General features: G+C 47.1%; 1 protein-coding gene across 1 annotated transcript in view; it reads left to right on the forward strand.

The window, feature by feature from the left end:
• Positions 1 to 1,025: 1,025 nt before the first annotated feature.
• The window catches only part of SNX3 (sorting nexin 3), a 212,474-nt gene continuing 190,818 nt past the window's right edge, over positions 1,026 to 22,681 (forward strand). The window contains exon 1 of the mRNA XM_085611206.1: positions 1,026 to 1,402. Coding sequence (XP_085467332.1) covers positions 1,241 to 1,402 — 162 coding nt within the window. The 5' untranslated portion in view covers positions 1,026 to 1,240. The remainder of the gene's footprint in view (positions 1,403 to 22,681) is intronic.

Here is a 22,681-nt window from a genome sequence, read left to right on the forward strand (position 1 = left end):
CACATATTCTATACAGTGGCCTAAATAGATAACGTTATTACATTACAAGGTCCTAACACTTAGGTTAACACAAAGGATTATATGTGGATGTGTTCTACGAGTGTGATTATAATGCATCCCTACAAATGAAAATGACGTTTGCATTACATCACGGACAAAGCCACATAAATGCCAATAGACCCAATTTATGAAATTGCCTCTCCTTCAATAGATGTAATTGGGAGAAACGCAGTCTCCTGATAGTCTTTTTTAATCTCTCACTTTTCTCTTTTAAAACGTTGACATGTATGTGAATGATTGCAATCCTTGCCGTTAATCTGCCTATTGTAAAAGTTTGAGAGGTACACTTTATAGATTCCGTGTTAAGTGGAAAAAGCGTCGTGTCACATTGCAGAAGGACTCATATGAGAGATTCCTAGGCGTTAGCCTTTCAAGAGTCAGAAAAAATAAGATTTTGGGAAAGCAAATACTGCAGAGCAACAAGTGGGATATTTTAAAATCTGCTCCTTGCCATAGCGGCGCGTATTTCAAATGTTCAGCTATGCACAGATGTTTTTAATTTCATAGGACCTCTCGACCTTTTGGGACTCAAACCGCCGTAGTTGTAGAGCGGAAACCTAAACACCACAGACAGCAGTCTGCAAACTCGGGCCTCAGCGAACCTCTCAGCAGACTCTCTCCTCCCATGATTCATTGTGAGAATTTAATGTACATGAATCAGCTGTACGATCGTCACCAAAGAAGGACTACAGTTGCACCGTTATGTTAAGAGGCTAAATTAAACGTAGTGGCGATTCAAAATAAGTTCTCCAGAGACGGCTTTCAAATAACATAAATCATATGTTTTTTGTGTAGTTCAATTGTTTTATATAAAATCAACAATAACGATTCCAACATAAAAATGTAATTCAAATTTATGAAAAAAAATAATGAATGCTATTTAAGGTATTACTCTTCTCTGCAATTGTTTTAGATGTATTTTGTTTATACGTATCGATGTTATAAAACGAAATGGGCTAATTGATACTCCAAGATGGCCGCCATTGCGGTGTGCTTTTGGATAGGGATTTCTCCGTCCGCTCTCTTCCAAGACCCAGTGTGACTGTGGGGTGGGAGGAGGTGTTGACCGCATTGTCGCTGTCAGTACAGCTATCCGCAGGAGTCGAGGCCGCCGAGGTAGAAGCTCTTGGTGCGGGGGAGCGCCGGGCGGCGAAAGAGGGCAATATAAGCCGTGACAACCATGGCTGAGACCATCGCAGATACCCGCCGTCTGATGAGCAAGCCTCAAAACCTGAACGACGCCTATGGCCCACCAAACAACTTCCTGGAGATCGAGGTGGGAAACCCGCAGACCGTAGGGGTTGCCCGGGGCCGCTTCACCACCTATGAAATTCGCCTCAAGGTGAGTAGATGAGCTGCAGGTTGTTAACTTACAGGCGGCTAAAGGAGCACACAGTCAGAGACACAGGATGGCAGGGTAGGACGGGGCATAGGAAGTATGAGATAAATTGGACAGCTCGAGAATGTGTGCATTGAATGAAAAAGGTTTAGTGGTTTGTGAAAGGTGCTACATACAGCCCGCAAGCGGTTGTAGTGATGGATGGTAAGAATGGGGATGCTAAGCTGTTAAATGGTTAAGGCAAAAGGTAGCAAGAATGGTGGCACGGGCAGTAGGGCTGTGCCTCTGGGGCTTCGATGGCGAATGCAATCAGTGAGGTGTGGTTGCACGGACGTTAAATGATGAGGCACTTAATGAAGGTGGAGATGTGCAGACACCCTCGAGAGACCTAAGTTGTTTGCACAGACAGGGTAAAGGAATAATCATAAGGGTGGGAATTGGAACCCAGCAAACATCTATGACGTCTGTAAGGAATTCGGGTGTTACATCTGACATTACAGGCCCTTTTATTTGCGGACAGCACATTGTTTAATTCACATTCTTAGTTCTATACTTTTTTGTCAGATGGTGGTGTTTGTCAAAGACCAAATTGATTTATCGTGGTGAATAATCAAAAGTCCATTAAAATCAATTGCAAAGCCTTTCAGGAATTCCTGAATACTCCGGCATTCCAGAACGGCTTTGCTATTGATTTTGTGTGGCTAAAATCCATTTAATTATTGCGGCCTACTGTTTTAATTAGAAAACTGGGGAGAGAATATATTGTCTTCCAAAGGACTCTCTATCAACCAGCCCGTTCGTTGGCATTAGAGTCTCGCTATGGGCTTAGAAACCATGATCCAAAATACATATTAAGTGTTAGTTAAAATTTGCCAGATGAGGCTCTGTCCGAGGTGAGGGCCGGTAGCTGTGGAAGGCAGGAAGTCCACTCTGCTTCCTGCCACATGACAGTGGGAGTGCTCCCTGCAGGAGATTCCTCAGCGTTCTTCTTTGAGTCAGCACTTTAGTCCTTCGGAAATCAGTACTACAGTGCGCTACGGTAAGCAATTCATGTTGCTTTCTGGCTCAGCAGCGCGCAAATCTTTTTCTAGATGCAGTGTATACATTTCATTGCAACTAGTGTGGTCCATCCTGTGGCTTTCTTGTCAACGACGTACTTTATCCCACCTATCTGCAGAAACGTTTGCACAGACTTGTTAAGGAATGTTTTAGGTTAAGTTCAAATCCCACAGTTCTGTAAAGTGTGCAATGTTGTCAAACATAGCAGATGTTTCACTCGATTACAAAACACGTCATAAATAATTCAGGTGTTTGAGACAGACAGGGGTGTTGATTCGGTAACACATTGCTTTTCCCTATTATTTCACAAATGTTGAAGGTTTCTTTAAATGGAACCTATATTTACTTAATAATTTGAGCCGTTTGCAATTGAAACGAAAAACTTATTTTGTATTAAAAAAACTGATTTTATTGCCTAGTGCCAACTAGGCCTCAGTTACATACTTGTACACATGACTGTTGACTTAATAAGAATCACTGCATGTTTTTATTTCTCATTGACGCTGCACACAGCAAAATGTGCTCTGTTTATTTTGTATGACCTGTTGTACTTGAAGAAACCTCCGTAGGAAGAACCTTTGCTACTTTCCCTGGCCATTCCTGCTGGCACACTGTCTTTAATTCATTCATGATTTGTTTCGATTATGTATCCAGTTGGTTCTGATACCTCCGGATGCCATTAGGTCAGAAGGAGCGAATCAATATTCATGTAGTGGGATAGTGTTAGGATGTTAGTGATATGATGGTTTAAAATGTGATTTCCCTAAATAATTATACTTTAGCTCACACCATGCTGACATTGCTGTTTCTTTCATTTTCTATAGTGGGATTGGCAGTAAAAATCTTCAAATTTTGGTTTGAGCCATATACTTGTGGGTTTTTACTATTGATGTGGTCCGATTGTCTATTGATTAGCTGACGTTTTGGGACTGTTTTTCAGATTTGACTTAATACTGTATTTTGCGTAAGCTATGAGAGCCTCATGGCAAATGATTTATATGCCCATTGCTTGATTCAGTCCGCTGCTGCCTTTTCTTTTTCAATATTTTAAATAAATGTTCTTGGTTTTTGTAAATTAATGATCTTGAACTCACTTTTTGAGTCATTTTTCATTATTGAATGTACTTTGAAATATTGTTTTGAATCTTGTCTTTAGGGACATATTGCCTAATTTATTTCTGAGGACAACACCGTCCCTGAACCCTCACCCGTTCGCTAGATTCTTTTACTATGTTTTTCACCCTTAATAAACAAATCATAATGTTGGAACCTGTAGAGTCTTTCTCAGGCTCCTGAATTGTCCATCTTTTAACTGAACAATTTTAGCGGTAAAGACAAACTACATTGCTGTGAACCACAACATCCTGATCACTAGATTACAGAAATTCAGGATAGAATGTAGGGGACTCGAGCAGCTCATGTAATGTCTTAATGGAAAGACAGCAAGGGTGAAGTTGACAAATTTTAGTCTGTTAGGCCACTTCTTTTGACTCATGGGAGCTAAGCTGTGAAACTGACTACCTCCAGCTCTAAGACAAATTGTTCCCTATCTTGCCTTCAGAAAAACTGGTAAAACCCATCTATTTCAATAAATGCCTACCTTCTTGGATTGTTTTTTCTTGGGGCTTAGCACCAGGAAACCATTGGTATCAGAACGCTTTATAAGAATCTAAATCAAATTATGAAGAAGGAAACGTTAGCCAACCTTGCTAATTAAAAGGGCGAAGGGCCTCTTTATTACATAGTTCTAAGAGGTGGGACTGTAAGCTTTGGGCTGTTTTTTCTCATAGTTTTGTCATTGGGAAGACACAGTAAGTCTAATGACTGCAATGGTTAGGAAAAAGAGCTGAAAACCACTTTAAATAGTAGATTTCTAGCTTGTTTTCCGAGGCTTTGAACTGCCGACATCCATTAAGGGATGTGAAATATCAAGACATTGGCACCAGCCTCGGCAAGTTTTTTTTTTTTTTGGGAGGAGGGGCTGAGGGGGGCGGGGAGTACCTGTTAGGTACTTCTCGGAATGAGGCCCTGCCCCCACCTCGCATGGTTAGGTTTTTGTTCAAGTTGGCAGGTCTGTTGCCTGCATCAAAGCACTTTTGCTCATGAGCTCCGGGATTGTACCACATTACTTCCTCAATAAAGCACTAAGTTGTCCATCCTCAAAAAGTAGCTGATGGCTCGTGTGGTGTTAATTAATTCATGACAAACTTTGCAACATTGTTAAGGGATTTAAAACAACACTTTTTAGGTCTCGGCTGGTGTGGGCTGCGCACATGCGCAGTCTCGCTGGCGAGATGTAAAGTTTTTAGGCCTGTTTCAGTAAAGGGCTTTAAGCCCCGCCCCTCTTTTCCATTGGCTGGCGTCACCGTTTATGCTGAACAGTGGCCAGCCATTGGAAAAAAGCTTGTTGTGACGTTTACTTTCGGCTTTTTCGCCCTTCCCACTTGGACGGGCTCGTCCGCTTTCCGGCTGAAGTAAAAGGTTTCTTATCTTTATGGGGCCATGTGTCTGAAACACATGGCCCCATAAAGACAAGAAACCTTTTACTTCAGAAGGAAAGCAGGCGAGCCTGTCCAAGTTGGCTGGCCGATGCAGCACGGTCCTCTTTCGCTTTCCAGAGAGCTCGTTTAGCACCACGAAGCTTCGCTTGTTCACAAGAGTTCATTGTGAGGTTTACTGCCCAGCTTCAGTTCAGTCTACTTCATCAAGCTACCGGCCCCCTAAAAACTCACCACAGAGCAGACCGTTTTCCACCCTGCTCTCCAATTCCTTCAGGTCGAGTTCGGGCTATATAAAAACAGAAAAACCTTTGTAATGTGACACAGCAGAGTAGCTGATGTTTGTTTAATTTATGATTTTGTATAGTGCTGCCTCTCATTTTGGACGTCGGGACGCAGTTTGAAGATCCAAGCAAAACATTTGTTGTGTACACTAAGGCACATTTTATTTCTGTTTACATATAAATACATATTCCCAGACACCGAGTCAGTGCCTATACAGCTTGGCGTGAAGTGTCATCACTCGCATCAAACGTGCCCTACTATTGACGCGCAATATGTACATAAAAGGGCAGCGTTGTTCTCATTAGCAGCCTACTGTTTCTGGGTGAGTGGCTGGAGACAGCCCCGTGTGAACCTGGACGCACTCAAAAGAATGGCATTGATTGGGTCAGCAGAGTCACGCCCTTTACACGAGGCTGCTCCCAAGTGTTTGTTCACAGACAGTTCCTTAATTTCTGCTGCTGTGAATGTCAGGATGGCTTCACCCCCCCCCCCCACCCCTTCGCAGGCCATAAGATTCGCCAGGCACTGGAAAAGCCGGAAAAGTGGGAGGGGCAAGGGGGGGGTGGTAGGGCGGCTGTATCTTAAATTCAGAGCGTGGAAGGGAATGGTTGTGCCCTTTGTACACAAACATACCAAACACCAGCATTGTATCATACTGTGTTAACAGTTATTACCATAGCGCGCTTCAGCTCCCAGCGAGGCCTCTTGTCGTCGCGTGCTGCTCACCTAGGTGAGAAGATTAGCACAAGAATATAAATACTGGCGCCTCTAGAGGGGAGGGGCAGATGGGGCTTGTGTTTTACTCAAAATGTTTAAGTATGTATGTTGGTATATATGGTTCTATACCTACATATATATTTAGCTATAGATGTATACATACAAAGGCCGGTAGTCGTAAAGGTTTTAAGAAAAATTTCGCTTTCCAGAGAGCGCGTTTAGCACCACGAAGCTTCACTTGTTCACAAGAGTTCATCGTGAGGTTTACTGCCCAGCTTCAGTTCAGTCTACTTCATCAACCTACCGGCCCCCTAAAAACTCACTACAGAGCAGACCGTTTTCCACCCTTCGCAAGCAATACCGCAATTATGTCCCCTGCTCTCAGTAACGAAGGAGCTCCTCTGAACCACAAGTCCGCCGCAGGAGCCCTTCTGCCCCCAAGTGCGGGCTGTGCGTGTACTCGGCGCTGCCCAGGATATCTGAGTTCCAATTTGTGATCCTGAACACATCACTTCATCTCTCTGTGCCACACACCCCATTTCAGCATAAAAACAGGGGATGCGTAGAAACGTGCTAAATACGTACTGTAAAGCGCTGTCAACGCGAACATCCAGATTGTGGTATAATTTTGAATTGAAAGAAATGGCTGTATATTTCAAACATGTTTTTCGAATGCCCCTCGTTGTTTAAAATGTCATAATGTGTATTGAAGCCCTTCCATCTTCGTTTCTATACCGTTGAAACACTGACTGACTTTGTACTGGGATATCTTTTACTTTTCAGACTGTAGATTGTGAAATATCACGCTCTTGTGTTTGATGTTGCAAATTACAAAATGCCACCAAGCTTATGACTTCCACTATTCTAGTGCAAATCAGAATTGCGAAGACCACTGTGTCAGGAAATTCTATTTTCATCGGTGATATATTTTTGGGAAGCACACATTGCACATTGAATGCCTCTAAGCACTATGGTAAATTAGTAAACTTGCAAAGTTCTGGGTTGAAAGTTGACTCTCGTCCTCACAGTAGTGCAAGCTCCTCACTCCGCTCACGTCTGTCAGCCGTTGACAACTAAATAATACTGATCACCAGTGCCCAGTCTTCACACTACCTACCAGTGCCAGCTCTTAACAGCGTCTCCTCGCGCTGTTCACTACTGCAAACTTCTGACACTGTTCACCAGTGCTAGCTGTGTGTGCCCGTCTGCGTGTGCCTACCAGTGTCACCTTCTGAGAGTTCCCACCAGTACCCAGTTTCCCACACTGCCCACGATGGTCAGCAATGTGGTTGCTGATGCGGCCTACACTAGCGCCAGTTTTTCACGTCAGCGCTTTGGAGCCACAACTGTGGTATGACGTGCTATACACATGCTGTTATAGCAAAGAACACTACATTGCCCACCAGTGACAACGTATCGCATTGCCATCACTGAAAAGATTTCTCACCTGTGACAGTTTCTTACATTCCATTCTCGTGCCAGGTTCATTGATTGCCATCTGTGCCAGACACCACCTACTATGCTAGCTTCCCCCAATTTCCAGCAGTGCCAGCTTTACACACTACCAGTGTGGTTTCACACACCGCCCACTTGCACCACCTTCTCTCGCTGCTTAATGGTGCTTACACCTACTGAGGCGTGTGGTGTAGTCAGCCTCCACGAACACAGAATCCTTGTTATCGGTGTTAACACTGCCAATAGCAGTGGCAATTATAATGTGGATTAAAAAAAAAAAGAAGTATGTTAAAGTTAATGGAGAGACTGTGCAAGAGGGAGAGAAAGCTTGTTTGGAGGAGGAAGTGTAAACGCTTTCTTAGCACCTGTAGAGATCCTCATTCTGGTGGGGAGGGGAGGGGGCACTGAACTTTGGTCGTTCATCATTGCAAACGTCATCTTAAAGGACATGTTGGAATAGACAGTGCTGCTTTTTGGAAAATGTAAAACTGACCTGGCACTGTTTGAGATGACATGCAATAGTCAGATTCGAGTTGGGAATCTATAAATGGTTTCTCCTTTATCCAGCTGGTAGAATGTGGGGAATTGCCATCTAATGTAGCGCTACAGATAAAAGTGCCGTTTCTTCCAGTTGCTTCTTGGTGCCTAATAACCTATATTAAAGGTGGACAAGCCTGTCAACGGACGAGATAACTCACACTGCCTGTTATCCTTTGCTCTTAGAAGCCAGCTGTTTTTATGGTCTGGCTATAGTCTGGCTTGACAGCGCAGCTGTTGCCAGACAATTATGTGAGCACTACCAGGAGACCAGGAGAGGGGCTTTGGCTCCACCCACCTGTTCGGTGTCAGGAGTACATCTTTTGATTGGGCTGAAGACTTGTGCTTCCACAAAAATGTGCTTGCCCTCCACACGGCTGGGATTCTCTACTACTCTCTACTACCCACCCTCTACTACTCACCCTCAACTACTCTCTCTCTACTACCCGCGCTCTACTACCCGCGCTCTACTACCCGCGCTCTACTACCCGCGCTCTACTACCCGCGCTCTACTACTCGCGCTCTACTACTCGCGCTCTACTACTCGCGCTCTCGCTCTACTCCTCGCACTCTACTCCTCGCGCTCTACTCCTCGCGCTCTACTCCTCGCGCTCTACTCCTCGCGCTCTACTCCTCGCGCTCTACTCCTCGCGCTCTACTCCTCGCGCTCTACTCCTCGCGCTCTACTCCTCACGCTCTACTCCTCACGCTCTACTCCTCACGCTCTACTCCTCACGCTCTACTACTCGACTCTACTCTCTCTCTCGACTCTACTCTCTCTCTCGACTCTACTCTCTCTCTCGACTCTACTCTCTCTCTCGACTCTACTCTCTCTCTCGACTCTACTCTCTCTCTCGACTCTACTCTCTCTCTCTCTACCTCTCTCTCTCTACGCGCACACATATGCAGATTATACATACACACATCTGCATATCTATATAAATTTAAATGCATGCATACATATATGCATGTTATGTACATCAAAGTTTGAAAAACACTAATAAAAGCAAAGCTAAAAGGCCACCTACTTACAAATAGAATTGCTTTAATTTAAACGAGGGCGAGACCTATTGCATTTTCAATGCTTGTTAATTGTTGCCCACAAGTCCCAATGGCTTTAATGTGAACCAGAATAAAATTATATTTATGCCTGATGCCTTATGTTATAAGTAGGATCTGTGCTTCCCTTTTAAGCAGTTGATTATCTTTATACGTTCCAAATAGCTCACACAATACTCAGTTGTAATCTTTAAGCTGAAGGTGGCCGAAGAAAACCTTACAGTGGTTTACCTTGGAGAGTCCTGAAGGATTCTTTTTCTTAAGGTGGTTTAAGTTACTCAGTGCCCTCGTAACTATGAACAGCTTCTAAATACTTCATACCATGTTAGACCATATCGCTCAGGGTCTGCAAGTTTATGCTTCTAGCTGTTGCATCCTTCAAATCGTTTAGCCTGTGTGACTGTATAAGGAACGACCCAGTCGTGTGTTAATATTCCGTGAATTCCCATATTGCCCTTCTTCTTGTTTATGCTTATTGTGATTACTCTTCTCATTCATGCCGTTTTTACTTCTGTTCCTCCATGTGTGTTACATAGTTCAGAAGGGTGTAGTGCGTCTGGAAATATCGCAGACGGGATTACAACCGTTTCTGCTTCCCCTAATTGCACTGTGTAGTATTAAGTTATTCTCTGTGATTAAAGCACCTTCTTTTAATTCAACAGATAAGAACTGGGCTGGACAGTATTATCTCAGTTGACTGTGGCGTTCTAAACTCTTGTCTCCCACATTACAGCTCCGAAAAGCCTTTGACTGCTTATCCCCACTACCCTGAGAGTTGCTTGCGAATACTACTCTATTCTTTAAACCCAGACCTCTAGTTCTGACATTGCCTACAATGGGCATTTTAGAAGGATAGCTTCTTTTGTGATGTCAGTGGAGGTTTAGTGATCTGTTGTGACATCATGCATCAGATGGCCTCTCTATTGGGAAAAGTGGTGCTAGATTCTATACCGGCTCTTTGGTCTTGAGGTAATCTTTGAAAGTTAATATAATTGTTCATCATCCTCCCATACTCCACATTCCGGCTTTTTCGAAAGTAGACATATTTCACAGGACTGCTGACACAATTTGTGCCTGTGTCAGGCAAAGTGACAAATGTCTTAGTTGGACATTGACAGGAACATAGACTAGAGTGTCACCAGAACAGGTGAAAAACAGGCCCATTTGAGTGCTTAAACAAAAAGAAAAGTAGCGCCTGAAAATAATTAGCCGTGTAAGGACACAAGTAATGTGCATCCATGCTCCAGAGGAGGGACGAACACATGGAGATGAAGGAACTGTGGGAGCTGACGAATAAAAATTAAGCAAATGAGAGTAACAGTGAAGCTAGTCAATGGTAAGCAGTGGACAACCTCTAATCCCCTTTTAAGGTAACAAGAGGTCTCACAAGACACTTTGCATGCGCTTTCTTTGGCTAGACCTAAAAACCGAGGTCTGTTCAGAATTGTAACCCAATAGTGGCAGTGATGAGCCCCCCACTGGCCACGTGAAGGGGTAAGTGAGGTGGTTGGGGTGCAGATACCTCCTACCAATTCAAATTGTATTCACAAATTTGTATCCAAACCCTATTACGGCTCCTAGAGGCCTTCTAAAACTCCTTATGGTGGTATGTACCGCTCAAAGGTGGAAAGGAAAAGACTTCCTTTTGTTATTTAACCCTCACACACTCTATTGGTGTCATGCTTCATCATCGGGTTCACCCTGACTCCTAAAGGTCAGGGTGGGCTCAACCTTATTTAAGGGAGCTCTTAGGAAATGTAGGCCAGGGGGACTTAAAGATAAAAATCCTACTGCACCTCCAAGGTATCCCTTTATTGGTGGTGGTGTAGTGGATATTAAAAAAGGTAAAAACGGGTCTTCTTTGGATGTTCTGGTCCTAAGACCCTAATAGACTGCCAACATGTTTCAGCCCAAAATTGAAAGGCCCAAAATTAGTCCTGGGCTTTAGTCCGGATTCAATGAATATTCCCTCCCTGGAATTGGTCAATAAAGGTATTCTTTGCCTATATATACATGTTGAAGGAGCAGGAAGCTGCAACCTTTGTAATAAAAATGAAAGTGGGGAGAATACTTATCTCCCTTCCTCTGTTATTGGAAAAATCCGCCTGTCAGGAGAAAAGAAGGTGGGAAAACATCACATTATAATAACAATTCCCATGTGAAGAACCTTTATCATTCATAGGTGCTTATGTCCGTCCTACACCATGATCCATATCTGTTAGATCATACTGGCGGAGCCTTAATGGATCCAATTTCCAAAATTACCTTTTTGGTAGTGTGCGACAATTAATAGCTTTCACATTCGTACTTATAAGTGAAAAACGCTTAATCCTAGTACATCGCTTGTCATTTACAAATCACATCATATCGCAATGCCTGATGCACTCTTAAATGAGTATACTCTCGTTTAAAGACCTCATACACTATGTCTGTATTCATGTCCACAACATTCATGTCACACAATCTGCACATGTACATATTTCCTTACTCAATTTGGGGGAAATGCAATTTTCAACGGGATCATGTATGGGTAGCCTTGTAGTCACACTCTATATTACGAGGGTGAGAAATGGAAGTAAAACACTTCCGCGTTAGAATCCGTTTTGCAAAACACATTCCAGATTACCTCTTTCGCTGATGTGCCATGCTCTACTTACTACTCCAAAGGGCCTGCCCCGTAGTTAACCTATTTGGTATGTCGTGATCCCGGCTCCTGCGCCGAGTTGTTTGAAATGCCCCTCTATTTGTATATGACTCACTCGGTTTTGCCGCCGAACAATGGGTGCAGCGTGAGGTGGGCGTCACCTCAGTGCGCTAACAAAGTGTGCAGAAATGCTGGGAACTGTAGTTCTCAGTCGGAATGTTGTTAAATTTTAGAACTCTGTTTGGAATACAATTTCCTCATGCGCGTCTCACATGCGCATGGTTTGATGGAGATAGTAGTTTCTTGGATCTTAGTAGCTCAGGAACTCATTTCAGTTACTGTAACTCACTTAATGTTGCTGCCGTTCAATGGGTACGGCGTGAGTGGCGGGTGCTTGTGATGTGCGTCACACGACACGACGACCAAGGAGTGAGTGGTGGATACACCCAAGGCTATTACCCACAACCATTCCAATGGCAAAATCCCTACAATCAACAGTCCTACCAAGGCCCACCTCAATTCTACGGAATGCCCTTCTACCAACCCAACCAAAATCAACAGTATTTTTTAGGACGAGGCGGAAAGAGGCAGACGTGGAAGAGGCACGAAACAAGGTGTCCAGTGGGACGAGGACACCAGAATGAACACAAGGAGCCAAACAAAGGAGCAAGTCGCGGGCCTGAGCACAAAGTAGATTTGGTGGTTAACCTCACTGAAGAAGTATTAACCACGGCAGAGCATCAGGTACTTAATAAAGGCCTTGGATTCGTTCCCACCACACATATTGATAAGTTCAGAATATGCTGTGAACTTGAAGAATTCTTCTGAAAGATCCGTGTAGAGTTTTTTTAATAATCCAACCAGCTCAAGAGAAGAATACTGGATATACCACACTACGTGAGAAGTCCACCTTTTACCAACCACCATCCCTGATGCCACCTGAAATCATGGCCTTCGAACAAGCAGTCAGTAGAGAAGTTGAGTTACTCCAACCTAACCACAAATCTTATAACCATCTCAGCAAAGTGGAACGCACTGCTTTGGAGTCGCTAAGCAAACGGAAAGAACTTGTAATCCAACTACAGAAAAATCCAGCGAGATCCCACAGTGCGATTACAAAAGAACGATTACCGAAATCACCAAGAATGCGCTGGAAAGAGATTGGATGACAAAAAACAAGAGAGACTAACTTAATAACAAAGAACCTAGAACCTCTTTGTTCTATACTATCCCAAAGATACATAAAGGGAAGACACCACCTCCTGGGAGACCAATAGTATCCGGTATTGGCTTGGTCCTTGTCACAATATTCTTCCTACGACCACTGGTACCGAAAATCATGTCCTACGTCAGGGATACCAAACACTTACTAAACATAATATCAGAAGTCCAATATGACCCAGCAGAAAAGATAATGCTGTGCCTGGACGTAGAAGCTTGTATACAAGCATTCCGCAAGAAGAAAGAATCCAATTTAATTTTTTTTTTTTTAATTAGTTTGATTTTAAACCAACAATGACAGAAACAGCAATACAAGAACAATAGATTGTCAATAATACAGTATATCTCAAGCCGCTTCTCTCAATACCCTCCCCCCCCCCCTCCCCCCACCACCACCGGTGCGCCTGTAGATCTGCACTATGACCAATAAAGTGTTTCTGAAGTTAGTACGATAACCGTATTGAACAACACTAATACGGTACAGGGGATAAATGGCCACTAGAGATTACCATTCGCCACCTTGTTCCTGCATTGGTTCAGTCTTCTTGCTCCAATGCGTTAGTTGGATCCCCCGATCCTCCAAGATTGACCCCTCCTCCGAATCTGTGTCTGGAGCCTGCAGTATTGCAGCTAAGGCCTCCCACGCCATCGCCGCCTCTTGTGCCTTTTTATTATTAGTACGTAGGGCTTGCTGCAACCTAAGTGTACCTTCACTGGGCGCCCATTTGAGTAATTCCGCCTGCCATCTCCCCACACTAGGCCCCCTCCGTGACTTCTAATACATTGTGAGCTCCCTTTTGGCTAAGACGAGGCCCAAGTCGAGGAACCTACTGGTCACTTTCGTTTTAGCGGTATGCGAGAACCAATGCAGTAAACAAGTACCCAGCTCTAGGTCTAATGTACAGTCGGTTATACTACATAATAGTTCCAGCACTTCCTCCCAATATGTTCCCAAGCTCGTACATCCCCACATCGTATGCTGGAACTGAGCCCCTTCCAAACCACACCGCGGACACTGAGCAGCCGCCGCCTCGAAATATTGGTTAAGCTTTGCTGGCGTTAGATATGCTCTATGCACGATGTAAAAATGTATCAATTGAAACCTGGCATTCCTCGTGGTCTTCCAGGCCCTCCTAACCAACTGAGCCCATGTCTTCTCAGGAATTTCCCTGCCAAGGTCCACTTCCCACTTTCCCTGCAACGCTCGCAATGGTTTCAGGTTCTCCGTCCACATACGCCTGTATAGGCACTTAATAGCCTTAAAGGTCCCCGTAGCCATCACCACGTATTGGCACGCCATTGAGGTTCGTGGTTGCGACAGTCCCGTCCTCCAATAGCGTTGTATGGCCGAGAACAAGCGCTGAGTGCAGCAAATAATACCCTAGCGGGAGGTCATATCTGTGCTGTAGGGCCTGGAATGACAACAGGGTTTCGTTTTCGTAGAGGTCTCCTAGCACTTGCAGTCCCAGGTCCTCCCAGTTAGCCAGTGCCGTCCAATCCCCGCCATGTGGGAAGGCCGTGCACATACCCAGCGGTATCTCCGGGGCATATGGGCGGGTGAATCCAGCCTGACGCTGGCTCCGGTTCCAGCACATCCTCAGCATCTGCTCCTCAGCAGTCAGCGGTTCAAGACGCATCTTCTGCTGGAGCACTATGAAGGATAAGATCTAACGCGGGTTCCAACGACCCTCTGGGCCATCCGGGCCCAAAAACTCTCCAGCCACAGCTTGCGTGAACCACTGCAGCTGAGCTGCCAAATAGTACCACTCGAAGTCCGGTACTGCCATACCCCCATCCGCTCTCGGTCGTATCATTGTAGCCATTGCAACCCTTCTCCTGCCCGTCCCCCCAGAGAAACCCGCCAGCCATCAAGCAGAGCTGTCGGAAGATGGAGCCCGGCACCCAGAGCGGCAATGTCCGAAAATAATACAATAAGCACCCCCATCTTCAGGAGCGCCACCCGCCCCGCTACCGATAACGACAACGTACTCAAACGCCAAACTGCCCTTAAGTCCGCGTATAGCCAGACCCAAATTACCCTACAGCAAATCCTCGGGGTGTGATAAATGTTGGTGCCTAAGTAAGGTAGACAGTGGGGCTCCCAGCGAACACCCGCCATCTGGGAAGGGTTCATCTCAGTCGGCACTACCGGAAACAAGCAGGTCTTTGCCCAGTTCACCCTCAGCCCTGAGTACTTTCCAAACATATGGAGCAAGAGCCGCGCGCCCTCCAACGCCGCAGATGTGTTCGCGAGAAATATTAACAAATCATCCGCATAGAGGGCAAAAAATTGCATGTCCCCGCGGAGGTATAAACCAGGGTAATATCTCCCCAACCAGGCCAGAGGCTCAATGGCCAAGGCAAACGACAACGGAGAGAGCGGGCATCCCTGTCGCGTGCCCCGCCCTATCCGGCAGGCCGAGGAGATCGTCACACCCGTCCGCACACGCGCCGTCGCCGATCTATATAGGAGCTCCGTCCACCCTACGAAAGAGTCCCCAAGTCCAAACGCATGAAGGACTCGGTACAAATACGGCCATTCTAGGCTGTCAAACGCCTTTTCAATATCAACAGAGAGAACCGCTGCATCAGGGGTGTCGCCATGGTCCTCTCCTAGAATCCGTAGGAGGCGTCGCACGTTGGTCGCAGTAGTTCGCTTTGGATGAAGCCCACCTGCTCATTATGGACCAAGTGCGTCATATAGGGAAGAAGCCGGGTCGCAAGAATCCTACTTAAAATCTTGTAATCCGTTGTTAACATAGACTACGGGCGATAGGCCGACCTAGACAATGAGTCCTTACCTGGTTTCAGCAGCGGGATAATGATAGCCTCTCGAGTGGAAACTGGCAATTTCCCTAAATCCCAGGCCTCCCGACAGTCCATCTGCCCCCGGGCTTTTTTGCGCGCCATATGTTTTATCGCACTACGTATTTCCCCCACCGCGATCTCCTGTCCCAACATAACCCCCTGGTCCTCCTCAAGGCGCAACAATCTTAACCCAGCTAAGAACTCGCTCAATCCTTCACCCGTATCCCGCAACTTACTTTCATATAGCTCCGCATAGTATGCCAGAAACATCCCATTAATCCCCCGCTGGGTATATTCCGGTGCTCCCGTTGGGGTGGTCAAAGCCAGGATGGCCTTGCCCCTCAGAGCTGGTCTGGCCAGCCACGCCAGGCGGGAGCCCACCTTATCTCTCTCCGCGTGTGCTCGTGCCAAATACACCTTATGATCAAAGCAGCGCAACCGCTCCACTTGCGTCGCCACTCCCTCTCTTGCGGCTAAGATCTCAGCCTGAATTCTCGGGTTCTCAGGGTGGGCCCTTTCCGCCCGACGCAACCGCTGCTCCTCCCTCTCTGTATCCTGCAAAAGCGTTCTCCGCATTCCTGCTGTTTTAGCAATACATAAGGCCCGCACCACCACTTAAATGCATCCCACTCCAGAGCCAGGGTCGATGCAGTCCCCTCTTTCTCGAGGAAATACCCTTGTGCGAAACACCGGGTCTTCCAAAGCCTCCGGGCGTAGACGCCAGGTGGGGATAGCAGGCCGTTCCCGAGACCATGTCAACACCAGGAGCAGCGGGTTATGATCTGATATTGTCTTCGCCAGGTACTCACTATAGCGTACCAATGCATAAACATCTGGGGAGCACAACATTGCATCCAGTCGCACATGTAAGTCATGCAGGGCAGAATAATAAGAGTAGTCCTGTTCCCCTATATGTTGCGCGCGCCACGTGTCTATCAGTCTCCACTCGGCCTGCCAATCCCTCCGGATTCTCGAAAGCTTATGTATGGGTGTCTGGGGTAATGGCGGGTGCGACCTATCCAGCTCAGTATCTGTGACAGAGTTAAAATCACCCCCCAAGAGCACTGAACTGGTCAGGAAGGACGCTAATTTCCCTGATAGCCTAGCAAAATAGGACTTCTGTTCTGCATTAGGGGCATACACACTACATAACGTCACGTCCCTCCCATCCAACCGTCCCATAACGGCCACAAACCTCCCTTTGGGATCCACTAGTTGCTGGGTCGGCTGAAAGGGAGCCCCCGCTCTCACCCAAATCAGTGCACCCTTAGCAAAAGCATAATACGTTGTATAAAAAAGCTGCCCCCTCCAACGGTGCTGCAGTGCCTGGCCTTCAACTCGGTCCATATGGGTTTCTTGGAGAAAAGCTATCTGCACCCCTCTACGCACCAAATAAGCATGAACCCTATGGTGTCTTATCATCGTATGCATCCCCCGTAATACATTTTAACTCTGGTAATGACCCCATTATGGGGATTATCCCTGTTCCACAACTGCACTCCCTGCATTGGCGCACCGGTGGCACTAACTACCCCAAAAACAACCCCCCAAGTCTCCCCAACACCCCTCCCCCAGAACAGGCTCTAAACAGCTTGTACCCAACCGAATAATCCACTAATAGTTCCTATGGTAGCTACCAGATATTTGCTCTAAGTGCGAAACCATGGGGGGAGCCCAACGCCAAGAAGATCTGGTCTATAGCCTCACTGTACTCAGACGCCAAACCCCACTATAAAGGAACCTCCAACCCCCCTGGGAGAGTGGACAGCCACATATCCTGAACGATCCCCCATCTAAGCCTGCCGAATCATTTAATGTCTCCCAATACCCCCCTCTGAGGGCAACAACACCAGGATCAGCCGACCCCTCTTACTAGTCACTTGAGCCACTGCATAAGTTTAGGCATCAATGATCTTGTCCGCTGTCCCCGGTGTGATGTGCGGCAGAGCAACACTCCCTGCATCTGTTCCATCAGAATCCGTCACCGCTGACCCCTTTTCGGAATCTGTCATTCTTAGCAGCGTCGTGCCGCTCGCCTGCGAGATCTGTCACGGCCTGCAGCGCTGCTGACCTCTCTCTCTCCGTGTGAGTTGTGGAAGGCCTCTGTGTCCCAGGGCGTCGTCTTCTGGAGCACCTTGCACGGCGCGGTTGCGGTACCTCCGCTGTCCGTCCCTCAGTACCTCCTGCGTCGCCCGTTTCGGCTCGGTAGGATTCCAACCAGCTCCATGCCTCATCGGGATCATTATGAAAGAACGTTTTGCCATCCAATGATACCCGCAGTCGCGCTGGGAACATCAGGGAGTATTGAATGCCTTCATCCCGGAGGGCCTTCTTGACCGCCAGGAACAAGGCTCGATGGCGCTGTACCTCAAAAGTTTAATCCGGGAATAGTGACACGTTGCTATTGTCCACTCTATGTGGGCCGGCTGTGCGTGCTTTATGTAGCAGAAGGTCCCTGTCCTTTTAGTGGAGCAGGCCAGCCACCACAGGCCTGGGCAGCCTCCCAGGGGTCGGCGGGCAGGCACCCTGTGCGCTCGCTCTAAAGTGTAGAATGGCGTCAGGCCCTCCGGAGCAATCTCAGTGCGTAGCCACTGCTCCAGATAGTCTATCATACTGTCTCCTTCAACTCCTTCCAGAAGGCCCACCACTCGTATGTTGTTCCGCCTATTACGCCCTTTGGCATCTTCTGCCCTCTTCTCCAACACTTGGAGCCTACGAGTGACTCCACCCATTTGAACATCTAGTGCTTTCTGAGATGGTTCTAAGACCACCAACGTAGTCTCGGCCTGCTTTACCCGATCTGCCCGTAGGAACCCCAGTCCCAGCGATACCTGAGCAATTCACCTGTTGAAGCGCTTCCTTTGTGTCCGTGATAGCTTGGAGGATCTGGTCCACCTGTTGTTGCATCAGCCCCTCAGGGTGCGGGTCAACCACGACCTGTGTCCTCTGCTCCGCCGAGTTGCTCTCCGGTTCCGGGTGCGCTCCCCCCTGCCGGCCGCGTGGTTTCCCCATGAATGTGAAGCTTCCTGGTCCCCAGCCCTGGTCACACCACACAGCACCGCTTATGTTCCGGCAACGTGGGTCCCCCGGCAGTCAGGGACGTAAGCACTGCAGGTCACCAGCCCCCGCCGTCCGTCGGTCCCTCGGAGGCACCACACCCGCCCCTACTTCCTGCAGGGGTCCCAACAGAGCAGGCCAGTATCCAGCGAATCTTCCAGCTCCCAAGTGAAGGTGCCCCAGTTCCACTAGATCCACTGCGGCCTGGATCTCATTCCCCGAACCCGATCTGGTCCAGCGAAGCTCCCTATGTCCATGCTCCCAAAAGCCAGCTCACACGTAGTAGGCCCCAACCAACAGTCATCCAGCTAATGACAAGCCCAGCTCTAGGCCACTTCAAAGTGCAGGAGGCGACCGCCCCGGCCTGTCAGCGTTATCGCTCCTCCCAGCTCCACAGATTGTCCAGCCGTCCACGTCCCCAGGCCAAAGGCCTCCAAAGCGCTTCAGCCCGTACCTGGGTCGTCCGCTGGGTAGCTGCGCCACTTCCAGTTCCCACCACTGGTACTGGAGGATGGTCTCAGGTCCCGAATCAACTCTGCTGCAGCAGGTCCCCCAAGCTGAAGCGCTCGGCCAGTCCTCGCTTTAAGCCACTGACCACACTTCAACTGGCCCGAGCGTCATCCCGCAACCCTGCAGCCAGGGTTCCCCAGCACCGCGCGGTGGTCTATTCTGCCTCCTCCAGGCTGTGGGGCAAAGCAGGGCTGCGCTGCAAACCGGTTCGGACCTCCAATCACCAGGCAACAATACCCCCAGTTGCCTGCAGTCGAGTCTAGGGTCCTATCTCACCCCGACATCAGTTCAGCACCACAGGGTCACAGGCGTCGGGACAGCCAGTCACCAGGGCTGTACGGCCGTCCCCGATTCACCTCCGCTGCAGCTCTCGTCACCGCCGCAGGGTGCTCCCGGGACCACCCGCGTGCCGCACCGCTGGGAGCCGCCGCACTTATCGGTCAGCGTGCTAGGAGAGAGCAGGGGCTTGCTGCTGGTGCTCGGCCCTCACCGCTCTCAGGGGGGAAGTGCACACTCCTCTAGGTCACCAGCTCGCACCTCCTCCAGGCCGCTTTCCGTCGATCAAATCCAGAGGACAGCCGCCATTTTTCACATACGCTGATCGGGTCTCCCCCTTCCCGGAGTGTAAACTCTGCATCCGGGGGCAGCGGAGCACCTGGTCTTGCTCGGTGCAGGTCCCCACCTCTGAAGGAACCCCCCCAGGGTCACCGGTGTATCAACCCGGTTCTTGGTGCAGCATAAGCGGTAAGGTCGGCGCGGAGCTCTCCGCTCAAGCGACCGTCTTCATCGGCGTCCAAGCCACGCCCCCCAAGAAGAAAGCATCCAAGTCATCCATACTATTCTGAAGAAAGCAGATTGGCCCTGGGAGGCATCGATTTAAATTTGTCATTGAACTGATGAGAATCACCCTCCCAGAAATTCTTTCAGGTACGAGGACCAACTGTACCTACAGGTCCACGGGACTTCGATGGGCAGTACTTTTGCCCCAAGTATTGCCTGTCTCTACATGGGACACATTGAGGACGAGTACATGAAACCCACAGACCGATACGGACTTCTGCACTTCAGTAGTGCACATCCCCGGTCCTTAAGAGAAAACCTTCCGGTCGGACAATACCTTAGGATATGGAGAAACTGCTAAAATCTGCAGGATTACAATGAAGAGGCCAAGATCCTGACAACCAAACTGGCGGAGAAGTGTTACGCCAGAAGAGTGATCGAACAGGCCAAAAAGAGATCACAAAATACACCTCTGGAGGCACTGTTGGATACAAATGTGAAGAAAGATAACACCGCACTCATCTACGTGACCACTCATAATTCATCCTCTGATGCTATTAAAAAAAATCATCAAGAATAACTGGCGCATCCTGACGTCAAACAAACTAACATTTTAACAGCCCAAGTTTTCGTTTAAGAGGAATAAAAGTATCAGGAATATGCTGGTCCACACTGACAATTGGGAACCAACACAGAATACCCAGATGACCCTATGGAATCACCCACCTGTTCATGGACACTGCCCCTGTGGAAATTGTACAGTGTGCCCTTTCACAAAACCAATTAAGAACATTGACTTGGGCATGCGATCAGAGTGGGTCAACGAGGCCACACTAATTGTAATACCTCCAATGTGGTGGACCTGATCGTGTGCCCTTGCGGATTAAAATATATCGAAATGACATCACGGAAAGTGACGCGCCGCATAGGCGAACATAGGAGTACAATCAGAAGGGCAATCACTGCCACCAAACTAACAGCACATTACTTGGAAAAGAAACACAGCGACAAAGATCTAGAGTGGACTGTGATCGAAAAAGTAAAAGAAGGTCCCAACATTTCCAAAAGACTTCTTAAGCGTGAGCAACGCTGGGTATACAGGCTAGGCACTGACAACCAGGGGTTAAATGATTCTATCCCGTGGAATACATTGAACAGGAACTGAAATAACCGATATGTTGCCAAATACACATAACCTATGCAGTAGTAAATAGACCACACTGTATAGAATGATCTTGCAGGGTGTACCTACATTAGCATCAGAACTAGACAAACTGATCCTATTTCTCTACACATAGCCCAAGCATACAGGACTTATGAGTGAGAATTGTAGCGACACATTTACCTACGCTATTTTATGAGCACAGGTCAAAATCACATATCTGAATGAGATATATAAAAAGCTGATTACTATTTAGCCTACCCAAACTTGATAATCCATTTTTGGTTTTCTAACATAACCGAGAACGTTCATCCCTACACGGGCTAAAATAACCGAAATGAGTTTCAGAGCTACAAGGATTTAAGAAACAACATAGATTTAAGAAACTAGAATCCCCATCAAACCATGCGCATTTTGAAGGTGCTTGTGGGAAATGATATTACTAACCGTGGTCTACAATACTATAACATTCCAAGTGGGAACTTCAGTTCCCAGCATTCCTGCCCACCAATTATAAGCGCACTAATGTGACTCACATCACAAGCGCCCGCCACTCACGCCATACCCATTGAACAGCGGCAACATTAAGTGAGTTACAATAACTGAAATGAGTTCCTGAGCTACTAAGACCCAAGAAACTACTATCTCCATCAAACCATGCGCATGTGAGATGCACATAAGGAAATTGTATTCCAATCAGAGTTCTAAAATATTACAACATTCCGACTGAGAACCACAGTTCCCAGTATCCCTGCACACTTTCTGTTAACGCACTGAGGTGATGCCCACCGGAAGCGCCAGTCACTCACGCCGCACACATTGTTTCGGCGGCAAAACCGAGTGAGTCATATACATATAGAGGGGCATTTCAAACAACTCTGCGCTAGAGCCGGGGATCACGACATACCAAAAAGGTAAACTACGGGACAGGAACTTTGGAGTAGTAACTAAAACGTGGCACATCAGTGAAAGAGGTAATCTGGAATGTGTTTTACTTCCATTTCTCACCCTCATAATATAGAGTTTGACTACAAGGCTACCCATACGTGATCCCGTTGAAAATTGCATTTCCCCCAAATTGAGTAAGGAAGTATGTATATGTGCAGATTGTGTGACATGAATGTTGTAGGCATGAATACAGACACCGTGTATGAGGTCTTTAAACGAGAGTATACTCATTTGAGAGTGACACAGGCATTGCGATATGATGTGATTTGTAAATGGCGAGCGATGTACTAGGATTAAGCGTTTTTCACTTATAAGCACGAATGTGAAAGCTATTAATTGTCGCACACTACCAAAAAGGTAATTTTGGAACATTGGATCCATTAAGGTACCGCCAGTATGATCTAACCGATATGGATCATGGTGTAGGAAGGACATGTGCACCTATGAATGATGAAGGTTCTGCACGTGGGAATTGTTATTATAATGTGATTTTTTTTTTTTCCTACCTTCTTTTCTCCTAACAGGCGGATTTTTCCGATAAC

This window comes from Triturus cristatus, chromosome 6 (assembly GCF_964204655.1).
Source record: "Triturus cristatus chromosome 6, aTriCri1.1, whole genome shotgun sequence".
NCBI lineage: Eukaryota > Metazoa > Chordata > Amphibia > Caudata > Salamandridae > Triturus > Triturus cristatus.